Below are 20,693 nucleotides of genomic sequence, written 5' to 3' on the forward strand. Positions count from 1 at the left end.
CCAGGGGTGGCAGGAGTTCCATCCCAGGGGTGGCAGGAGTTCCATCCCAGGGGTGGCAGGAATTCCATTTTGGGGGGTGGCAGGAATTCCATTTTGGGGGGTGGCAGGAATTCCATCCCAGGGGTGGCAGGAGTTCCATCCCAGGGGTGGCAGGAATTCCATCCCAGGGGTGGCAGGAGTTCCATCCCAGAGGTGGCAGGAATTCCATCCCAGAGGTGGCAGGAATTCCATCCCAGAGGTGGCAGGAATTCCATCCCAGGGATGGCAGGAATTCAATCCCAGGGGTGGCAGGAATTCCATTTTGGGGGGTGGCAGGAATTCCATTTTGGGGGGTGGCAGGAGTTCTATTCTGGGGGTGGCAGGAGTTTCATCCCAGGGGTGGCAGGAATTCCATCCCAGGGGGTGGCAGGAATTCCATCCCAGGGGGTGGCAGGAATTCCATCCCAGGGGATGGCAGGAGGCCTGAGGGTGTTCCCTTTCCCTGGGCAGGTGGATGGGGAGCTGGAGGCGCTGCTGGAGAACGGGGAGGGTCTGTCCGACAAAAACCAGGTGCTCAGCTTGTCCCGCCTCATGGTCCGGATCGAGACCCTGGAGCAGAAACTCACCTGCCTCAAACTCATCCAGGTGAGCAGCAGCCCTGGGAGGGGAGGGATCCGTGTCCTGGGAAAGCCACATCCTCAGAGGAGCAGGGTGGGAGGTGGGAGGAGGGTGAGGAGTGGCTCCACAGTCCGTTATCCTGAGGTTTATTCCCCAGATAATGGTTACAGTGATCCTGCTGTTGTGTTCCTGCTCCAAGTCCAGCAGTTTTGGCCCCTTCAGTGAGGCTGGCCCTGCCCAGGTGCCGAGTTCTGGCTCTGCACTGGCTTCCATACTCCCAGTGGAGCGGGAGTGGAAGGGTTTTTTTTTTTCCTGGAAATCTCTGAGCATTCCCATGGCCTCTCTCTAACTTTGGCTCCCCCAGAACACGCACTCCCAGTCCTGCCTGAAGTCGTTCCTGGAGTGCCATGGGCTGTCCCTGCTCTGGATCTGGATGACGGAGCTGGGCGATGGCAGAGGCAGCACCGCCAACAACCTGAAGCTGCAGCTGGAGGTCGGTAATTCCCTGGGATTTGGAGCTTGCATAGAACACTGAGGTGGGAAAAGCCCTTTAACACTGAGTCCAGCCCTCCCCCAGCACTGCCAGGGCCACACTGCCCCATGTCCCACGTGCCACGTGCTGTTAAATCCCTCCTGGAACGGGCACTCCAGCTGTGCCAGCCCTTTCCAGGGAGAAGGTTTTTAGCAGCTCAGAATCACAAAGATTTTCTTTTCCTTTTGTAGTTTGAAATGCAAATTTATGCCGAGTGTTCATGGAAACGAGCTCAGGTACCTCAGGACTGCAGCCCTGGAACTTCTGCCCTAAGGCACATCCTTAATTAGTGGAAGGAATTTGCTCCTGTGGTTTTTTTAGATTCCTGAGTTGGATTTCATAAGCCAGACTTAAAGATTGTTGCTGTTTATTCCCTGTGCTTTATTTCCTTTGTATCTCTGTGCCAAAGCACAGGCAACTGGAGGTATTGATGGTCTGAAGTGGAACAGGAATGTTTCTGTTTTCCATAACAAATCTGGGATTGTGTGGCAAAATACACCTGGAAGTTGCTTTCTTAAAGATGATTCTACAAGAAGGTTCTGGGCAGTTTGGACAGGGCTTGGAGCAGGCTGGGATGGTGGAAGTTGTCCCTGCCCATGGCAGGGGGTGGCACTGGATGATCCTTAAGGGCCCTTCCAGCCCAAACCAGTCTGAGACTGTGACTGCTGTGATTTCTTTTTTTGGGGATAGGTGGGATCCATCCCAACTTCAGACATGTTGAAACTTGCTCTGAGGTCACGGTGTTCAGCTTTGGTGGAGTTTTGAGGGTTGGATGTATTCCTTTAAAATCCAGGTCCTTGTTGCCCAGGGAAGCTGTGGCTGCCCCATTCCTGGAAGGCTGGAAAAGCCCTCCAAGGTCACCGAGTCCCCCCTGTGCCCCATCCCCACCTTGTCCCCAGCCCAGAGCACTGAGAACCACTCCAGGCCTGCCTTGGACACCTCCAGGGCTGGGCACTCCAAACCTCCCTGGGCAGCCCCTGCCAAGGCCTGACCACCCTTTCCAGGGAGAAATTCTACTGAAATTCCCCACCCATGACCTGTGACCGTCACTGGATAGATTAGATGGGATGTTTAGATTTTGGACTGGATGTTAGCATGGCATTCCTTCCTGTGAGGGTGGGGAGGGACTGGAATGGAGTTCCCAGAGCAGCTGTGGCTGCCCCATCCCTGGAAGTGTCCAAGGCTGGGTTGGATGGGTCTTGGAGCATCCTGGGCTGGTGGAAGGTTCCACCTAGGGGTTGGAATGAGAAGAGCTCTCAGATCCATCCATCCCAGCCCACGCTGGGGTTCTGTGATAATCTTGGTCAGCTCCTGTCGAGAAAAGGAAATAATTCTCAACTCTGGATGGTTTTAACAACGTCCCGCTTGCCTTTGCCGTTAGATCATGAAGACCCTGGAGCTGCTGCCCATCCCCACCAAGAACATGCTGGAGGAGAGCAAGGTGCTGCCCATCATCCAGCGCTGGGCCCAGACCAAGACGGCGGTGCCGCAGCTCAGCGAGGGCGACGGCTACTCCAGCGAGAACACGTCCCGCGCCCACACCCCCCTCAACACCCCCGAGCTGTCCGCCAAGCAGGGCTCCGAGGGGGACACCGACACCCCCAAGAAGCTGGTGTTCCGCAGGCTGAAGATCATCAGCGAGAACAGCATGGACAGCGCCATCTCGGACACAACCAGCGAGCTGGAGGGCAAGGAGGGCAAGGAAGACCTGGAGCAGCTGGAGGGAACCCCCGTGGAGGCACCGGAGGAGCAGCAGCAGCAGCAGCAGCAGCAGCAGCAGCAGCAGGAGGTCAAAGCTGCCGTGGATGTGCCTGTGGAGAGCAGCAAAGCCCAGCCTGCAGAGCTGGAGGCTGAGCCCGAAGCTGAGGCCAAGGAGAGCAACGGGGCGAAGCTGGAGGAGCCCATGGCCATGGAGACCCCATCCCAGGACGAGGAGGAGGGCGTGTCCGACGTGGAGAGCGAGAGGAGCCAGGAGCAGACAGATAAAATCGTGGACGTGAGCGACTTGGCCACCAGGCTGCTCGACAGCTGGAAGGAGCTCAAGGTAAGAGGCACCTCTGGCTCCAACACCTCTTCCTGAGGAAAATGCGGAGTTTTGGTGGTTTGGTGTAATTGGGATGAATTTTATGTCTTTTGGTAAATGTGTGACAACTAGAATTGCCTACAGAAAAAGTGCTTTCTATATAGATCCTCTGGTTGCTCAGTGTGTGACTTGCAGTAGAATTCCAGGTGTTGGGTTTGGTTTGGGAACACAAAGGCACCTCGCTCATCCTGTTGTTTGTTAGGCTGTGCAGGGAAAGGGCAGCTCTGAGGGACTGAGATTCCCTTCTCGTCCCGTTGGGAAAAGAGGCTGGAGACAGCACCACGAGCATTTTGGGTGACAGTGGCCAAATCCCTCAGTGTTGAAGTAAATGGATGGACTGTCTGCTCCTGAATTCCATCCCTGGAAGTGTTCGGGGCTTCTCCCAAGTGCCCCATCTCTGGAAGTGTCCAAGGCCAGGTTGGACGGGGTTGGAACAAGCTGGGCTAGTGGAAGGTGTCCCTGCCCATGGCAGGGGGTGGAACAAGATGATCCTTAAGGTCCCTCCCAATCTGAACAATTCCAGGATTCTCTGAATTCCGTGATCTGAACATTCTCAGCATTTCTTGTCCTTAACATCTGCTTTCCATCTGCAACTGTGGAGCCTCCAGAAATGAGTCTCTTGGCCACGTTGTGCTCCCTCCAAGGCCGTGCTGGGGTCACCTCTGGGTGTTTGCAGTTGGTGTTTAGATCAGGGAAACACCCGGATTTGGGGTGTTATTTGAGACTTGAGTGGTTTCATTCCCATCAAAGTCTTCCTTGAGCAGAATCCTCTTAAGAGGAGTGCTTGGTGGCTCCTCTGGAATTGTGTTCCTGTCCTGGAGGTGACCAACTTGGCCACTTGATCTTCAACCAACAGCTTTCAGGATGAGGTTCCAGTTATGGTTTTAAACTGAGAAATGAGGGATTTAGTTTAGGTGGGAAGGACTTGTTGGCTGGGAGGGTGAGGAAGGACTAGAATGGATTTCCCAGAGAAGCTGTGGCTGCCTCTGGATCCCTGGAAGTGTCCAAAGCCAGGTTGGAGCAACCTGGGCCAGTGGAAGGTGTCCCTGCCCATGGCAGGGGGTGGCACTGGATGATCCTTAAGGTCTCTCCCAACCCAAACCATTCCATGGCACTCTGGATCAAAGTTCCCCTCAAAGCTTCCCTCATTTCCTGGATTCCTTTAGATCTTTGGAAACTCTTCACCCACCTGCTGCTTCTGTAGGATTATATTCCATGTATTGTCTTAAATTCCTTATATCCAAGAGCACGGGGGGTGGGAGCTCTTCAGTCGCTGTGGTTGCTGGGGATCCAACTTCCCTCATCGCCTGGGCTCGGCACAGGCCTTCTCCTAATCAACCATCAGCCCACTTTTAATTACTGGGAGGAGTTTAAAGCATCAAATGAAGCATCACAGAGCTGAAGAGTCCATTTACCCCTGGAGTTTGATCATGAGTATCGATTCAAAGAGGTTAATTACAATAACGGGTGTTAATTGTGCGGCACGGGAGGAGGAGACCTCGGGAGCTCTGAGCTCCTGGACCTCTGCTTTGGAGCTGCAAACACCGGGATTTATAAATGGGGAGACTTAAAGGGGAAATTTTACCTTAATCTGAATTTTCCAGAGGAATCAGAGACTCTTTGAGCATTTTGGGTGCCATCGTTTGGGCCCTGAATCTCAGTGGGGGAGGAAGGGACACCACTAAGATGTGTTCCCGTAGAGAAGTTGGGTTGTGCTTCGGTTCTTTCTCCCCCTTTGTTTTTTCCAAGTGGATCACTTCCTAGATTTTAATTTTTAGACTCTTTAGCATTCATGTGGTTTTCTCATCAAAGCGACGCTGTCAGGTTGAATTTATGGATAAACTGGAAAAAGTCCTTTTCCATCCGTTGCCAAGGGTTGGAAAAGAGCTCAGGAAATGCTGCTAAAAACCTGAGAAATGGGGGAAGTTTCACGAAACTCCTCCAAAACACTGGTTGTGGAGTCCAAGTTGAACCTGATGGTTGAACCCCAAAGTTTGGGTTTTCTCCTGAGCTTGGGGAAGCTCAGCCTTGGTATCTGCAGGGCTTTGCTGGAGGCCGTGAGTGGGCTGTGGAATCCCGACACGTTCCCAGATTTAAATGTGGATTCCCGTCCTCTCTGGGTCTTTCATTAATTCAGGTCTGGTTGTAGGGATGGGGTTGGATCTCGTGAGCTCCAACGATCTCAGCGAATCCATCCCAAAAGAACCCGCAGAACCCTCACAGGGGGTTGTGGCGACTCGTTTGTGTCCCGTAAAACACTCGTAGGGTCTCTGTGAGCTGGGAATTCACTGTGTCCTGCGTTTTCTCGTGGCCCTAAGAGTTAACTGCTTCTGTCCAACTCTCACCTGCTGAGATCCAGGGGCCACCTGCGGGTGGCCGACGTCTCAAAGACGAGACCAAAAGCTGGAAGCACTTTAGGCGGAGCGGGGATGGATAACCCACCCCCAGGTGCCTTTTCCAGCACGTCCAAGCTTTTCCAAAGCTGGTTTCCCTGCGGTGGTGGAACATCTGCCATTGGCTGGGGCGGGGTGGGGGGGGTCTGAAACGTCCTCTCCAGTCTTGCTGATGATCCCCTTGTAATTTCCACCGTTTCCATCCAGCTTCTCAGGGCAGCCTGGAGCTCCCCATGTGTCTCCTTTCCTCAAGCCCGTGTGGAAGAAGGGAGAGGCCCTAGCGTGAAGAACCGGGAAGATGGTTGGGAAGCTGGCTGATGCATGGCAGTGTGATAGGTGCAAGGAGGACAGAGGTGGTTAACTCGGGGATGCCGACGTTATTTTGGTGCGTCCATTGCCGGCAATGGACGTCGCTCCGGGAAAATCCCGACTCCTGGCATGAAAAAGGATTAAGTGAGCTCTTTTTTTCTCTACCTCTTACACACAGGACTTGTCAGTCCTCCCAGGGCCCCAGCGCTCCGCGGTGAGGAGCGTTGGCCGTTCCCACACACCCGGCACGACACACACTGACATTCCCGGCGGGATGAGTTTCCAGCCCGGGCTCGTGGGCGCCGTTCCCGCCGTCCAGGGAAGCGCCGCACGGCTTCTCCCGGGCTCAAAACTCACTCCCAGCAGGGGCCAGCCCTGCCAGGGCACAGGTGGTGGTTCCACGTGGTTCTTCCAGGTCCCTTAGGCCGCTGCAGCCGGAGGATTGCGCTCAGGTAAGGCTCCAGGGACCCATCCGTGCCGACACATCCGTGGTGGAGGTGACACGTGGCCACCAGACCTGCCGCTCCACCCTCTTGGAGTGAGCCGTAGGGCCGAGCCTGGGGAGGTTTTCTCCACGTCCTTTTGGTGGCTGAGGTTGAGGGACAGGAGTTTGGGACAGGAGGACACGTTTGGGCTCTGCCACAGGTGGGGCCGAGCTCTGGGAATCTTCTCCTGTCCCTGTGGAGGCCCCTCACCTGCTGGGAAGGGGCAGGGAGGAGTTGTGGATCTGAGGATCCACAGCCTCTGTCCTTAGGAGGTGGAGAAGGTCTCAGTTTTAGGAAGAACCTTGTGGAAGAGCCACCCTTGGGCTCAGGAGGTTTCAGTTGGGCACTTCTGGCCTCGTGTTCCGCAGTGACCTGGAGGTCGAGGCTGAGTTGTCACCCTGACTTTGGCCAAGGTGGGCTTTCTCTTTGCCATGAAAACACCCACCTGAGAGCTTAAGAATCGTGGGATCAGGGAATTGCTAAGGCTGGAAAAGCCCTCTTGGACCATCAGGTCCAACTGGTCCCCCAGCACTGCCAAGGCCACCACTGACTCATGTCCCCAAGTGCCACATCCACAGGGCTTTGAAATCCCTCCAGGGATGGGGAGTCCAGCCTGTGCCAGGGCTGGACAACCTTTTTCAGTGAAGGAATCTTCCTCATATCCAACCTCATCCTCCCCTGGAAATGGGACAGCAGGGTTGGGATTGTCCAGGCCAACCAAGATCCACCTTCCCCCGAGATGATCTTCCCAAGTCACATCCCGACTTTTCGCGGTAGGACAGTCCTGTGCAGCTCCTCTTGCCTGTCCTCTTCCCAGGGAAGCCGTCCTGCAGTTCCTGGCTGTGATTCCGGCACGCACATCCCGTGTTTTAATTGGGAATCTTGCAGTTTGTTATAACTCAGAGCAAGGAATAGTTTGGGGAAACAATGGGATTGGGGAGCTGCCAGGCCCTTGGTTGTGGTGGGATTCTTTGGCCTCCAAGCGGGGATCTCCTGGCATTAAGTCCTTTCTCTTGCTCTCCACCATCCCTTGGGATTCTGCTGGAGCTGCAGAGGGAAGAGAGGACAGGAGAGGAGGGAAGGAAGAGGATCCAACCTGGAAGGGGATAGATTCTGTCACGTGGTTTTCCTTCAAAAGTCAACAGAAGTTCATAGAATGGTGGGATGGAATTGTGGAATCCTTAAGGTTGGGAAAGACCTCTAGGATCATTAACTCCAGCTGTTAAGTCAGGAATAATTGGCAGCTAAGGGACAGATTTGTGGAGAAAGTTCCTTGGAGCCACAGCTGCCTTTCCTTCCGCTGCATCCCGTGAGTCTTGAGTCCATCCTGCTGCTCTTTTCCCTTTTCCCAGCCCAAGGGAGGTTCCTCCCTGCAACTGGAGAGCCCAGATCCCACTTCCCCCCATTTTCTGTTCCTGCCAGACTCGTGTCACTTCGCTCTCTGCCTCCCATTTTCCGGGCAGTCCCTTCAAAGCCGTGCTGGGATCTCGGGAGCTGCTTGGAGCCCGTTGGGATTGCTTTAGGATTGCTTTAGGATTGGTTTAGGGTTGATTTAGGATTGATTTAGGATTGCTTTAGGAGCTGGGCAGTTCTGAGCCAGCAGCTTCTGTTTCCAGAAATAAACCAGGCTTTTCTTGGGAGTTCCCCCGGCCTGGCTTGACCAGCATCTGGTTTTCATGGAGCAATCCTGCCACATTCCCGTGTTTATTGCTGCTTCAAAGCCTCTGCTGCTCTGTCTTCCCACACGGAGGCTCCGGAGCCGCTGAGTGCAGCTGGAATTGCTCCCCAGCAGGACGGAGCTGACTCCCTGCTCGTAATTCTCTTGGATTTGGGGCTTCCTGGGCCTTGATTGGGACTGGCCAGTTTGTTGGGATGGATCCTGGATCCTGGAATGGGTTCCCCCAGTGCTTTGGTGATCCTGAAGCGTCACGTGGGCAGGAGCAGCAGTTGGTGATTCCCAGTTCCACTTACTCAGGGGGTCCTTCTGCTCCTCCATCCCACTGACCCTTTGCCCACTCATTTCCCATTCCCCATCCTGCTATTTACTGGGACAGATCCTTTCTAGGAGCTGGGAAGGCTGGTGTAGTTTATCTTCCCTCCCTTCCGTTGTCCTTCAGCTGTTTGGCTGTTCCTCCATCATCTCATGGCTCCTCATCCCCCCTTTCTTCCTGGGAACAGCACTTGGGAAGCCCCAGGGAGGTTTTTATGGATGTGCTACTCTGGGAATGATTTTTTTTTTTTTGAGGGGGGGATGATGTGGGAAAGAGAGAAAAAAAAAAGCAGAGACCCCATTGCTGGGGGGAGATTCTGGGGCTTCAGAACCTGCCCCTGTGCTCACCTCCTTCCCACAGGAGGGGAAATCATCCCTGGCATCCAGAGCTCTGGAATTATGTGGAAAAATAAGTATAAATAGATAGATTATGGCTGGATGGGGCTTGGAGCAAGCTGGGTTAGTGGAAGGTGTCCCTGCCCAGGGCAGGGGGGGTGGTGCTGGATGAGCTTTAAGGTCCTTTCCAACCCAAACCATTCCATGATTCCACAATTTTGTGTGTGATTTAGTATATAATTTATATAGAATTTAGTATATAATTGCTAAATATATAATTATAGGCTCCTGCATCCCTTCCCACTCCAAACACAGAGCTGCTCCCTCATTTCTCTGCATTTCATTAATTCCCCTCCCCTGGATTTGGGGTCTTTTAATCCATAGCAAACATGACAATAAATAAGAACAACCAAAAGAAGGCTTTTTTTACACCATTTTAAAGCCTCTCATCTTTGGAGATGCTTCAGACCTCACGTGGGGCTTTTCAGGCTCCACGGAAAAGCAGAAAATCCTTTTTATAAAACAAAAATCTTGGCCAAAATCCCTTTTTTTTTTTTTTTTTTTTTTTTTTTTTAACCTTCAGCAGCACTTTTTATGTGGTTTTTGCCTCGAGAACAAACCACAACGGGGTTTTTGATCCTTTCTTTTATTTCACTCAAGGAAAATGGAATTTGTGAGCCCTTGGGGAAGGGGATTTTTCCCTAAAAAAGTGGGATTCTCAAAGCTGGGGTGTCATGAAATCCGGTGCTGGGGGTGGACACGTTGTTGATGAGCCCAGTGGACACCCCCAAAAATTAATTTATTCCCCCAAAATCAAGGAATTTAAACCCCCCAGAATATTATATAAAATCTGGGAGTCAAGTTGAGGTAAAGCTTTAAACACCCAACTAGGAGCAGATTTCACCCCCCAGGAACAGTTTATTCCATGTTTTTTCCCTCCTCTGCCTCATCCATGCCCTAAATTAAAGGATATTTTAGGGAAGGTCCCTAAATCCTGCCCTGGAAAAGCTGGAAGCTCAGGACACTGCACAAAACACCTTATTTTTAGAACACTGAGCTTCTCTTTTAGGATTTAATGGTGTTTTTTTGGGATGCAGCTGCTGCTCCCTTAGGGATCCTCTCCATTTTCTCCCTGGGATTGCTCAGGGTTGATTTATTTGAGTTGAATTCTTTTTTCCTGCTGGTTCATCGTGTTCTGCCTGGAATAACTGGGAATTCTTGGGAATTGCTGTCTTCCCTCGGGAAGGGAGCAGAGCAAGGGTTTGGTAAAAACTGGAATTGAAAAAAAAAGGAGCTTTTTAGTCCAAACTCCCAGTGCTTGGAGAGTCACTAATGCTGTAAAACCTCGGGATCCAGACTGGGGGACCATGGGCATCGCTACGAAAATGGGATTTACACCCTGAGTGCTGGAATATTCCAATGGAAAATCCAGCTGAGCGTGGAAAGGTGCTGATAAAACTAATTTCTTAATTGTAGGGAGACACAAGTGGTTAAAATGGCCTGGGAATCGTTGTTGCTGCATAATCCAGTGGTGTTTAACAAGGATGTTCAACCTGGACTTTAGGAAGGTTTTAATCCTCATTTGCCGCTTTTTTTCTCTTTCTTCCCCCTTCTTAGAATCCCAGAAGAGTTTGAGTTGGAAGGGACCTGAAGGATCATCACCCACAGGCAGGGACACCTTCCACTGTGCCAGGTTGCTCCAAGCTGGCCTGGGACACTTCCAGGGATCCAGGGGCAGCCACAGCTTCTCTGCCCAACCTGTGCCAGGGCCTGCCCACCCTCCCAGCCAGCAATTCCTTCCCAATATCCCATTTGGCAGTGGGAAGCCATTCCCTGTGTCCTGTCCCTCCATGCCTTGTCCCCAGTCCCTCTCCAGCTCTCCTGGAGCCCCTTTAGGCCCTGCCAGGGGCTCTCAGGTCTCCCTGGATCCTTCTCTTCTCCAGGGGAACCCCCCCAGCTGTCCCAGCCTGGCTCCAGAGCAGAGGGATCCAGCCCTGGGAGCAGCTCCAGGGTCTCCTCTGGACTCTCTGCAGCAGCTCCACGTCCTTCCCATGCTGAGGATCCTGGAGCTGGATGAGCAGAGGGTTTGGAATTTGCTGAGGAGCGATGGGTGTTTGTGTCTGATCTCGGCAGCTTCAGCAGGAGTTTCATCCAAGGGGTTACTCTGAGCTGGGAGTTTTCCTCCCATGGGACACACTGGATCTGGGGAACATCCTGGAATCCTGGTGGACCCTGTCCCAGCGAGGAGGGAAGTGGGAGAAGCCCAGGGGTGCTCCATGGGAGAAGGGGCAGCAGGTGACAAAACCACCAGCACTGTGTCTCTCTCTCCGAGCTGATGAACCTGCACTGTCACAGGCCCATGGAATATCTCCATTGGAATGGTCCCACAGGGATTATCCAGTCCAATTCCCTATTCCATGCAGGGCTAGTTAAAAGTGCCTGGAAGAGCAGGGCAGGCACAACAGCAGGAGCTGGGGAGGCCCCTGGTGTCCCCACGGTGTTGTTTGAGGACAGTGTGCAGCTCAGGGCAGGGATTGGTGGCCAGAGTCACTGTGGGAACACCAGGGCTGGCAAATGAGAGGCAGAAAAGCCCAATTTTAGTTGGAAAAAATCATTTCTTTGCCGTTCCAGCGGAGCTGCAAGTCCAGGGGTTTGTATCCCACGGGGAGGTGTGACCAGTGTGGGTCCTGCAGCTCCTCCCGGAGCCCTTGTTCCAAAATTCCACCTAAATCCATCAAACATCAGACACTGAGCAGAGGAAATACATGGAAAAAGAGGAAATATATAGAAAGCACCGGGATAATTGGCCTAAAACGAGAACTTTCCTTCCAGAGACACTTTTTGGATGGTTTCTCATAAATTTACGGTTCATGTGATGACTGTAGATATTTGGGTGGCTTTTGGGAGCAGCTGGAGTGGTGGTGACCATGCTTGTGGCTTTCCCACAGGAGGTGTATCGCATCCCCAAGAAGAGCCAAGCGGAGAAGGAGAGCAGTGGTACGTCCTTCCCCATCCCCCCTTCTGCCATCGTCCCTCTGCTCCCCTCAAACCGCTCCATTTTGCCAGGCTGGGATGCCAAGGGATGTCCTGCCCTCAGAGCTCGGCATTCCTGCTCCTTGGGAACAGGAGGGATCATCTGAGCAGGGAGGTGGAGCCCTGAGGGTGGTGTTGGGCAATCGTGGAATCACCGGGGTTGGAAGAGCCCTCCAAAACCATCAACTCCAACCGTCCCCCAGCGCTGCCAAGGCCACCCCAAACCGTGTCCCCGAGTGCCACATCCACAGGGCTTCTAAATCCTTTCCACGAGGGAATTCCCCCCAGTATCCAACCTAACCACACCCTGAGGCCGCTTACCTGCAGAGAGGGGAGCTGGTGACGCTCCGAGTGACCGAACCTCCCCGTTTGTCCGTGTCGTTCCCACAGGTGACCGTGGGAGGGACCCAGCCGGGCTGCGGGACCAGACCCCGACCCCGAAGAGCGCGGGGCTGAGCCGGGAGCGAGACCCCGAGCGGCAGAGCCAGAGCAAGGAGAGGAAGAGGCGCAGGGACTCGCTGTCCCCCCCGCCCTCCGCCTACGAGCGTGGCACCAAGAGGCCGGAGGACAGGTGAGGTGGCTGCCAGGGGGGTCTGTCCTGTTCCCGGGTCAAATCTCCTGGAAAAGTGATCCTGGAAATCACCCAGGGCTGGGGAAGGGAATCTCCTCCCGGAGGAATCCCGTGTGCGTGGTGTGGTTCATCCCCTGCCTGCAGCTGGGGGGTTCCTGGGGGTTGGCTGGTGTTTCCCTCTGGGATAACCTGCACCTTCATCTTCAGGCATGTTTTGGGAATGAGAGGTGGGTGACCAGGGAAGCTGTGCCAGCTCTGGCACGGAAATGAGGGATCATGGCATGGTTTGGGTTGGAAGGGATCTTATGGATCTCCCAGTGCCACCCCCTGCCATGGGCAGGGACACCTTCCACTAGCCCAGGTTGCTCCAAACCTCATCCAACCTGGCTGTGAACCTTTCCAGGGATGGGGAATCCAGGAATTCCAGGGTGTAGCCCTCCTAATGCTAAGAGGTCTTCCGAGCCCCTTGAAGCCCATTCCCTTCTCCTCCTCCTCCACCTCTTCCCAGTATCCTGAGCCTGGAACAAGCCCTGCCTGTACAGGAGGGAGCAAAGCCCAGGCCAGGCAGGAATTCTAACAAAAAACTTCCTTGACCGAGGGATTATTCCCTAAATATTCCTATAAGGACAGCAGTCCAGGCAGGTGTGATCCCAATGGGCTGGTGCTGTGTCTCCTGCCTTCCCTTGGGAATGGTGGCACCACTCCGTGGCTGAGGAGGAGACTCATGATTAAGGGAAGGAAAACATTCCATGTCTTGCAGTTCAGAGAGGCTTGAGATCGTCTTCCAGGCAGGAAAAGTCCCCTGGAATTTCCTTCACAGAAGTTCAGTTTTCTGCTGTCCCTGTTCAATAGGGACTCACTAATTAGGGAACAATCAGCGCCGAGTCAGCCAGACCAGGGAACTTCCCTCACGTGGAGCTATGCTGGGAGAGCTGGAAACATCTGGATAGAAAACAGAGGGAAATCTATCCCCCTGGAATGAGGCATTGGAAGGGTGGCAGCACACTGGGAAGTAAATAAATAGTGGATTTTTTGTGGTTGTTTTAACAGAACAAAAAAGGGGGTTTTGGGGGGAGGAGTGGCCTGTTCTGGCTCTTCCCTGTGTGTGTCCATGAGCAGTGAAGGACCAGCATCCTTCTCTGGGAACGTTCTCCCCACTCTGACTTTGTTATCCTGAGGATTTAATGAGGCAAAATAACAAAATAGGTGGGGAGAGGAACATGAGACCCTCGGTTTTCCCCTCGGCTGCTCCTCCTCCAAACATTCCAGGCGGGGCCAGGAAAGACTTTAATTATGGAAATCAAACCCTTCACGTCAATGAGGTTCAGATTAGCGGATCCTGGGAGTGCCAGGAAACAGCTTAAGTGGATCTGCTGGTAGCAGTGTGCTTTTGATATGGAAATGGATCGCAGGATGTGTGGAGAATATCCCGGATGCTTTGGAGGATCTGTCATGTGAAGGCTGCAGAGTGTTCTTCCCTGTAATCCCTGTTTTGCCTCACTTGGAGCGGCTCAGAATTGCCACCTTTGATCTGAAACTTTCCTTGGCTGAGCTTTGATCAAAGTCCTTCTGCTTTCCCCCCCTCTCCTTCTTTAATTCCTTGGAAAAACCCCTGCAGCTGCTCCGTGTATTGGGATGAAAATTCTGAAAGAATTAAAAAAATCCATCCACACTGTTAATTCCTGAGGCTGAAGTGGTCTGGGAATGAGCAGAACTCCAAACAGGAACGTGCTGCTTGTGATTCCCTTGTTCTTTGTCCTGTCTGCAGCTGCCAAGTGGGAAGAATTCCTTCCCAATATCCCATCTATCCCTGCCCTCTGGCACTGGGAACCTGTTCCCCCTTGTCCTGTCCCTCCATCCCTTGTCCAGAGTCCCTCTCCAGCTCTCCTGGAGCCATTTTAGGCCCTGGAAAGTAGGGGTCCCTGAGGTAGGAAAGATGGGATGCTGCCCCAATGCTGGAATTTGGGAGTGGAGATGCCGTGGCTTGAGCTGCTCCTTCTGTCTGGGAGCCTTTTCCAAGCTCCCTGTTGGCCCTGCTTTGGGAAAAAGTGCCTGAGGGTCTCCTTATTCTGCCCTTTCCTTGGGCTCTGTTGGCTTTGGAGGTGTTCCCTCCCTTTCCAGGTATCCCAGTGCTGCCCAACAGCTCCTCCAGACAATTCCTACGGCATCTTCACCTCTGCAGCAGCACAGACTGCAGTTGCTCAGTCCACTGGGATCACTCATCCTGGGCCCTGGCTCATTCCTTGTGGATGGGCAGGACCTAGGGGTGTTTATCCTGAGTTCCCACAGCTGGTCAAACAGCTGGAAAAAAAGGAGCTGTTTTTAGGAATTGTTGCTGTTGGGCATTCCGGGTTTTCCTGGTGGTTTTTCCTGGTCCTTTTTCTGCTGGAGCCTCGGACCTGCAGCTTCCCGAGGTCCCCCAAGCCCTTTCCCTCTCCCTCCTGTCCCAGGTATGACACACCAGCGTCTTCCAAGAAGAAGGTGCGGCCCAAGGACCGCAACAAGCTCTCCACGGAGGAGCGCCGGAAGCTCTTCGAGCAGGAGGTGGCCCAGAGGGAGGCCCAGAAGCAGCAGCAGCAGCTCCAAAACCTGGGAATGACGTCCCCGCTGCCCTACGACTCCATGGGCTACGGCACCCCCCACCACAGCTTCCTGGGGTACCCCCCCGGCTACCCCATGCAGGCCTACGTGGACCCCAGCAACCCCAACGCGGGCAAGGTGCTGCTGCCCACGCCGTCGCTGGACTCGCTGTGCTCCCCGGCGGGCTACGAGCCCTCGCAGCCGCTGGCGGAGCCGGTGCCGGGCGCGGCGCAGCCGGTGCCGGTGGTGCAGCACGTGGGCGGCGCGGTGGAGGTGCCCCCGCCGCAGTACGTGGCGCCGGCCGACGCCGTGGTGCACCAGGAGCCCGGCGTGGCCGTGCTGCCCGTGCCGGCGCCGGGGGCCGCGGTGCAGGGCCAGGGCTACGGCGTGTGGGACTCGGGCCAGCAGGCGGTGGCCGTCCAGCAGCCCTACTCGCCCGCCCAGTCCCAGCCCGCCATCTACTACCAGGGCCAGGCCTGCCAGACCGTCTACGGCGTCACCTCGCCCTACTCGCAGACCACCCCGCCCATCGTCCAGGTGAGCTCCCTGCGGGGTCGGCTCGCTCTTCACGGCTTCCCCTAATGGTGCAGCGTCCACTCGGCTCTGCTCCTGGAGCTTCCCACCCAAAAGCAGGAGAAAAGCACCTTTTGGGTGTATTTTCTGTCTACAAACGCTGTAAATTATGGAATTGTGGGATCGTGGAATGGTTTGGGCTGGAAGGACCTTAAGGATCGTTCAGCCCCACCCCCTGCGATGGGCAGGGACGCCTCTCACTGTCCCAGGCTGCTGCAGGAGAGAACCCCATCCAGCCTGACCTTGGACACTTCCAGGGATGGGGAATACTGGACAAATCCAGGGATGGGGGGTATTGAACAATTCCAGGGCTGGGGAATATTGGATACCTACAGGATGGGGGATATTGAACCCCTCCAGGGGGATATTGGGCACCTGCAGCGATGATGATTCCCCCAGTTGTTGGGGCCAAACAGGGATTAGCAGGGTGGACAGGGACTGGATTTCCCAGAGGAGCTGTGGCTGCCCCGTCCCTGGAAGTGTCCAAGGCCAGGTTGGAGCAGCCTGGGACGGTGGAGCTGCTTTGTGTCGTCCAGTGAAAGGTTTTTTTGGGAGAGCCAGCTGAGTGTGGTTGCCTGTGCTCTGTTGCAGAGTTACGCCCAGCCAGGTCTGCAGTACATCCAGGGCCAGCAGATCTACACAGCTCATCCCCAGGGAGTCATTGTCCAGCCCCCCACGGCTGTCACCACCATCGTGGCGGCCGGGCAGCCCCAGCCCATCCAGCAGGTGAGCACTGCTGATTCCCAGGGGACAAAGAGCTGTTCTCCTGTGGGATGCAGAGCTGTCAGGACCCCTCTGACCTCTCTCATGACCCCTCACATCCTTCTCCTCCCCCCTTCTGTCCTGTTCCTGTTTGCAGCCAGAGCTCGTGGTGACCAACAACCTCCTGGACCTGCCTCCACCTTCCCCTCCCAAGCCCAAGACCATCGTCCTCCCTCCCAACTGGAAAACGGCCCGAGATCCCGAGGGGAAGATCTACTACTACCACGTGGTGACCAGGTGAGTGTGGGGATCGCTGACCCACGTCCCCACATTCCACATCCGCAGGGATTTTAAATCCCTCCCGGGATGGGGAGGCCACCACTGCCCTGGGACAACCCTGCCCACCAGGAGTTTTTCCCCGTATCCAATCTAAACCACCCCTGGCACGACTTGAGACCGTTCCCTCTTGTCCTGTCGCTTGTTTTTTGGGACAAGAGCCCAACCCCCACCTCTGGAGCAGGAAATGCAACTTTCCCAATGTTTTCCCCACACCTTTGGGATTGGTTTTGGAAGTTACCGAGTCGTTGGATCAATCCCTCTGAACTTATCTAAAATTATAAGGAATTTTAGCTTTTCAAAAGGAATTTTTAGATTTCCACCTCCATTGGAGGTGTGTGTGGAGACCCACCTCACTAAAGGGATACGCTGGAATATTTTCTTCCATGTCTGGAGTGTTCTGATGCCGGTTCTTGTTGCCACACATTCCTCTGCATCCGTGAATCCTTTTCCATCTCCCCTTCTGGATCTCTGACACACCAACAGCAGAGCAGGAGGCCTTCATACACCCACAGTAACAAACACTCCTGCAGGAATTAGTGATTTGGAAGTCTTGGGATGTGATGAGGAGACCCAGCAGAGCTTTGCTGCTCCTGTGGCCGTCCCTTCCCTGGCATCTCCACTGGGATGTTCCCACCTTTCCATGCCTGGTATTTCATCCTGGTGATGAACATCCCTCGATCCCACAGTGTCACCAGCGATAGGAAACGGTGCAAATTCCCTTGTTTAGGTTCTTCCTGCTGGGTTTTAACCTTCTCCAACTTGGAAACCTTCAAACCCCTCGTGAAGAGCGAGGCGAGGCCGAGATCTCCAACGGGCAGTGGGGTCCAGGTGTCCCCACTTGGTGGGACAATCGAGGAGCAGGTGTCAGGTACTTCAGGGGGTGACAGTGATGTCTGTGTGTCCTCCTTCCTGCAGACAAACCCAGTGGGATCCTCCGACGTGGGACAGCCCCGGGGACGACGCCAGCCTGGAGCACGAGGCCGAGATGGACCTCGGGACCCCCACGTACGACGAGAACCCCATGAAGGTGAGGGAGACGCTTCCCTGGGATGGGCCACAGGGTGGGGGGTCCTTGTGGATTTGGGGGGTGACAGGGACAGGAGTGACCTCAGATCTCTCATAGTGGCTCTGCTCTCAGTGCTCGGCTCTCCTGGCGGGCGCCGGAATTCCCTGTGGGATGTTCTTCCCTGGATTCCAACCTTGTGGGATGTTCTTCCCTGGATTCCAACCCTGTGGGATGTTCTTTCCTGGATTCCAGCCCTGTGGGGAGCTGACCCCATCCCCCAAAAAAGGGGAATGAGAGGGAATAACACTGGAAGAGGAAAAACTAAGGATGTAGCTTAGAAGCCTTTTTCCCTAAAGTTCCCTAAAAAGCAGAGATCCATGGAAAGAAAGGAATAATTCTCTTGCTGCTCCAGTGCTCCCATAGCTGGGAGGAATTTTCCTGGAGGTGCTGTCCATCCTGGCACACCCAGGAACATCCCACTGGCCTCTGGTTGCCTTTCCATGTGCTGCCAGGATGCCAAGGGTTAATCCCATTCCCGAAATGCCTTCGAGTGCTTCCTGGCGAGTTCACTCCAAGGAAATTACTGGCAAATATTTGTCTCCCTGTAAAACAGTTAATTAGCAAATGAGCTCAGACCTGGAATTTGCTGCTCAGCCAAGGGGCGGTTGTTTCCAGAAGAGCCTTTCCAAGGGTTTTTTTATCCCTGGATCAGTGTCACACGTACCCTGTGCCATTCCCTGCGGATCTGGGATCTTTTGTTTCTTGGGGTTGCAAATGTTGTAGAAGGATATTGGGATTTCTCAAGGAAATGCTAATTTTAGGCTTTGGGTGAGGTTTTATCAAGCTGGAATAGCTGGAGAACGCATCCCTGCAGAGGGATGAGCTGGAGCTGAGTGGTGTGGAGCAGCCTGGGGATATTTGGGAACATCCCTGTGGTGAGAACAAGGTGCTGAGGAGAAGGTTGGGATCTTTTGAGCAAGGAAATAGAGCTGTGCTGCTGCTTTCCAGCCTGGCAGTCATTTCCATAGGGAATTTTGAGGGTCTCAGTGCTTTCTATGAGTGAGGAAAGGTGCTTCCATAAATATGGCTTTAATCCCATAAATGGTGGCTTTTGTGCATAAATTGGGATAAAAAGGAGCTGAGGACTGGTGTGATGATCCAAGGGCTTCACTTTGGGATAGGCATGACTTGGCTGCTCCTTCCAGGTTTTGCTGTTCACTCAAGCCCCCAAATCCCAATTTTTAGGTGCAGAAATTCCCTAAATCCATCAATCCCTCCTTCCTAAAGGTGATCTCCTGGTGAGGTGATTCCTGCTCCTTCCAGAGCTTTAAATCCTTTTTCTTCTGGGCCAGGAGAGCCAGGAGGTCGGTTTTTTTCCTGGCATTGAATTCCCATGGTCATAGCTCCCGCCTCCCACCACATTCCTTGGATTTTTTTTCCCTCCTCCCCACCCCACACCTTTTCCAAGAGGGATTAAACCCACTGGCATCGTGGCTCCAGCCAACAGCTGCTGCTGCTATTCCTGGGGTTCCCTTTCCATGGGGGATGGTTTTGATGGAAAGGCACAAGAGGTGTGGGAAGCCCCCAGCACCATTTCCCTTTACAGCACATCTTAAATCCCCTTCTTCCCCTTGGAAAAGGGGTTTTGTGAGGGAGTGTCCTGGCACTGACACCAGGCTGGATCCGGAGGTTTTCCATCCTTTTGGCCTGGATGTGTTTGTGTCCCTGCTGGTTGGTTCTCCATGGAAAGGTTGGTGTCAGTGGAGCAGATCCCGGTTGCTGGAGGGAGACAATCCCAGTCAGGCTCCTCCAGAATCCCGCACACTTCTTGATCCCATTCCTGGTTTTCCCCCAGGAGCATCTTTGTGGCTTTTCCATCCCTGTCTCCTCCAGACGCTGATAAATCAGGACACCACATTTTGGGGGCTTTTCCTGTGATGGTTTTCCTGGTGGGCAGCACAGCTTTGGATTATAGGAATGCTTTGGAAGGGCAGCAGAGAAAGCCCTTGTTAGGGAGGTTTTATTATTAAAGTAAAGGTGAATTTTGGCCTAAAATTAGGAAAAATTCCCTAAGGAAAAATCGGTGCCTTTGCACGAGGAGGAGCTTGGAAAGGGAGTTCCTGTTTCTCCTCCTCATCTTTCCCTGCAGATTTTGGCACAGATTTTTCCCCTCATCCCACATGGAGAAGGTGGAGAAAGGTTTAGAGGGTGGAGAAGGTTTTGGGGGAGGAGAAGGGTTTGGGGATGGAGAAGGCGATGGAGAAGGATTTAAAGGTGGGGAAGAGTTTGGTGATGGAGAAGGATTGGGGGATGGAAAAGAACTTGGGGTGGGGAAGGATTTGAAGCTGGAGAAGGGAGTGGTGAAGGGTTTGGGGATGAAGGTTCTGGTAATGGAGAAGGGATTGGGGGTGGAGAAGAGTTTGGTCGTGGAGAAGGATTTGGGGGTGGAAAAAAGGGTTGGGGGATGGAAGGGTTTAATGGAGAGGGGTTTGAGGATGGAGAAGGATTTGGGGGTGGAGGAGAGTTTGTTGGGGGAGAAGGGTTTGATGGAGAAGGGACTGGTGATGGAGAAGGACCTGGTGGTGAACAGTTGATGGGAGAGAGGGATTTGGTGGTGGAGAAGGTTCTGGTGATGGAGAAGGCTTTGAGGTTGAGAAGGATTTGGAGGGGGAGAAGGGATTGGTGATGGAGAGGGGTTTAACGGAGGAGAATTTGGGGATGGAGAAGAGTTTGATGGAGAAAGCTTTGGAGTGAAGGAGGTGCTGGTGATGGAGAGGGATGTGGGGGTGGAGGAGGGTTTGTCGATGGAGCATTGCAGGGTTTGGTGCCGCCGCCGTGCCGGAGCCGCTCCGGGATCCATCTGCTCCCCATTCCCGGCCCTTTGAAGTGGCAGCGGAGCCCCGGGCAGGGACTGCAGAGCTTTGATGTCCCTCGGCCATAAAACGGCCCCGGAAAGGTTGATTTACATCCCACGTCCCTCTGCTCCCGGGATTTTGCAGCTCCTCCCTCCAGCCAGGCACGTTTTTAGGGATTGAAAGGAATGGGACGGCTCCTGCTTTTTTCAGTGTTAAATACTTCTTAAAAAATGGGGATTTTTTTAATTAAAACAACTGCCGGAACATCATCAAAGAGCAGAGGGAGAAGGGAAACCTCCCCCGGCTTCC

The 20,693-nt window shown here is 53.9% G+C and overlaps 1 protein-coding gene across 4 annotated transcripts in view; it reads left to right on the top strand.

Moving 5' to 3' along the window:
• SETD2 (SET domain containing 2, histone lysine methyltransferase) overlaps positions 1-20,693 on the top strand; it is a 65,232-nt gene that overhangs the window by 23,465 nt on the left and 21,074 nt on the right. For 2 of the 4 annotated variants that reach the window (XM_027907766.1, XM_027907764.1), the window contains exons 10-18: positions 490-624; positions 962-1,090; positions 2,511-3,173; positions 11,674-11,722; positions 12,146-12,329; positions 14,780-15,446; positions 16,074-16,208; positions 16,342-16,481; positions 17,439-17,550. In XM_027907766.1, coding sequence (XP_027763567.1) covers positions 490-624; positions 962-1,090; positions 2,511-3,173; positions 11,674-11,722; positions 12,146-12,329; positions 14,780-15,446; positions 16,074-16,208; positions 16,342-16,481; positions 17,439-17,550 — 2,214 coding nt within the window. Of the gene's footprint in view, positions 1-489; positions 625-961; positions 1,091-2,510; positions 3,174-5,812; positions 6,059-11,673; positions 11,723-12,145; positions 12,330-14,779; positions 15,447-16,073; positions 16,209-16,341; positions 16,482-17,438; positions 17,551-20,693 lie in introns of those variants that run through there. The other 2 variants (XM_027907767.1, XR_003573920.1) reach the window with 2 other exon arrangements.

Source organism: Empidonax traillii, unplaced genomic scaffold (genome assembly GCF_003031625.1).
Source record: "Empidonax traillii isolate 1590-97213 ecotype Southwest subspecies unplaced genomic scaffold, ASM303162v1 scaffold1540:size127936, whole genome shotgun sequence".
NCBI classification, from domain to species: Eukaryota; Metazoa; Chordata; class Aves; order Passeriformes; family Tyrannidae; genus Empidonax; species Empidonax traillii.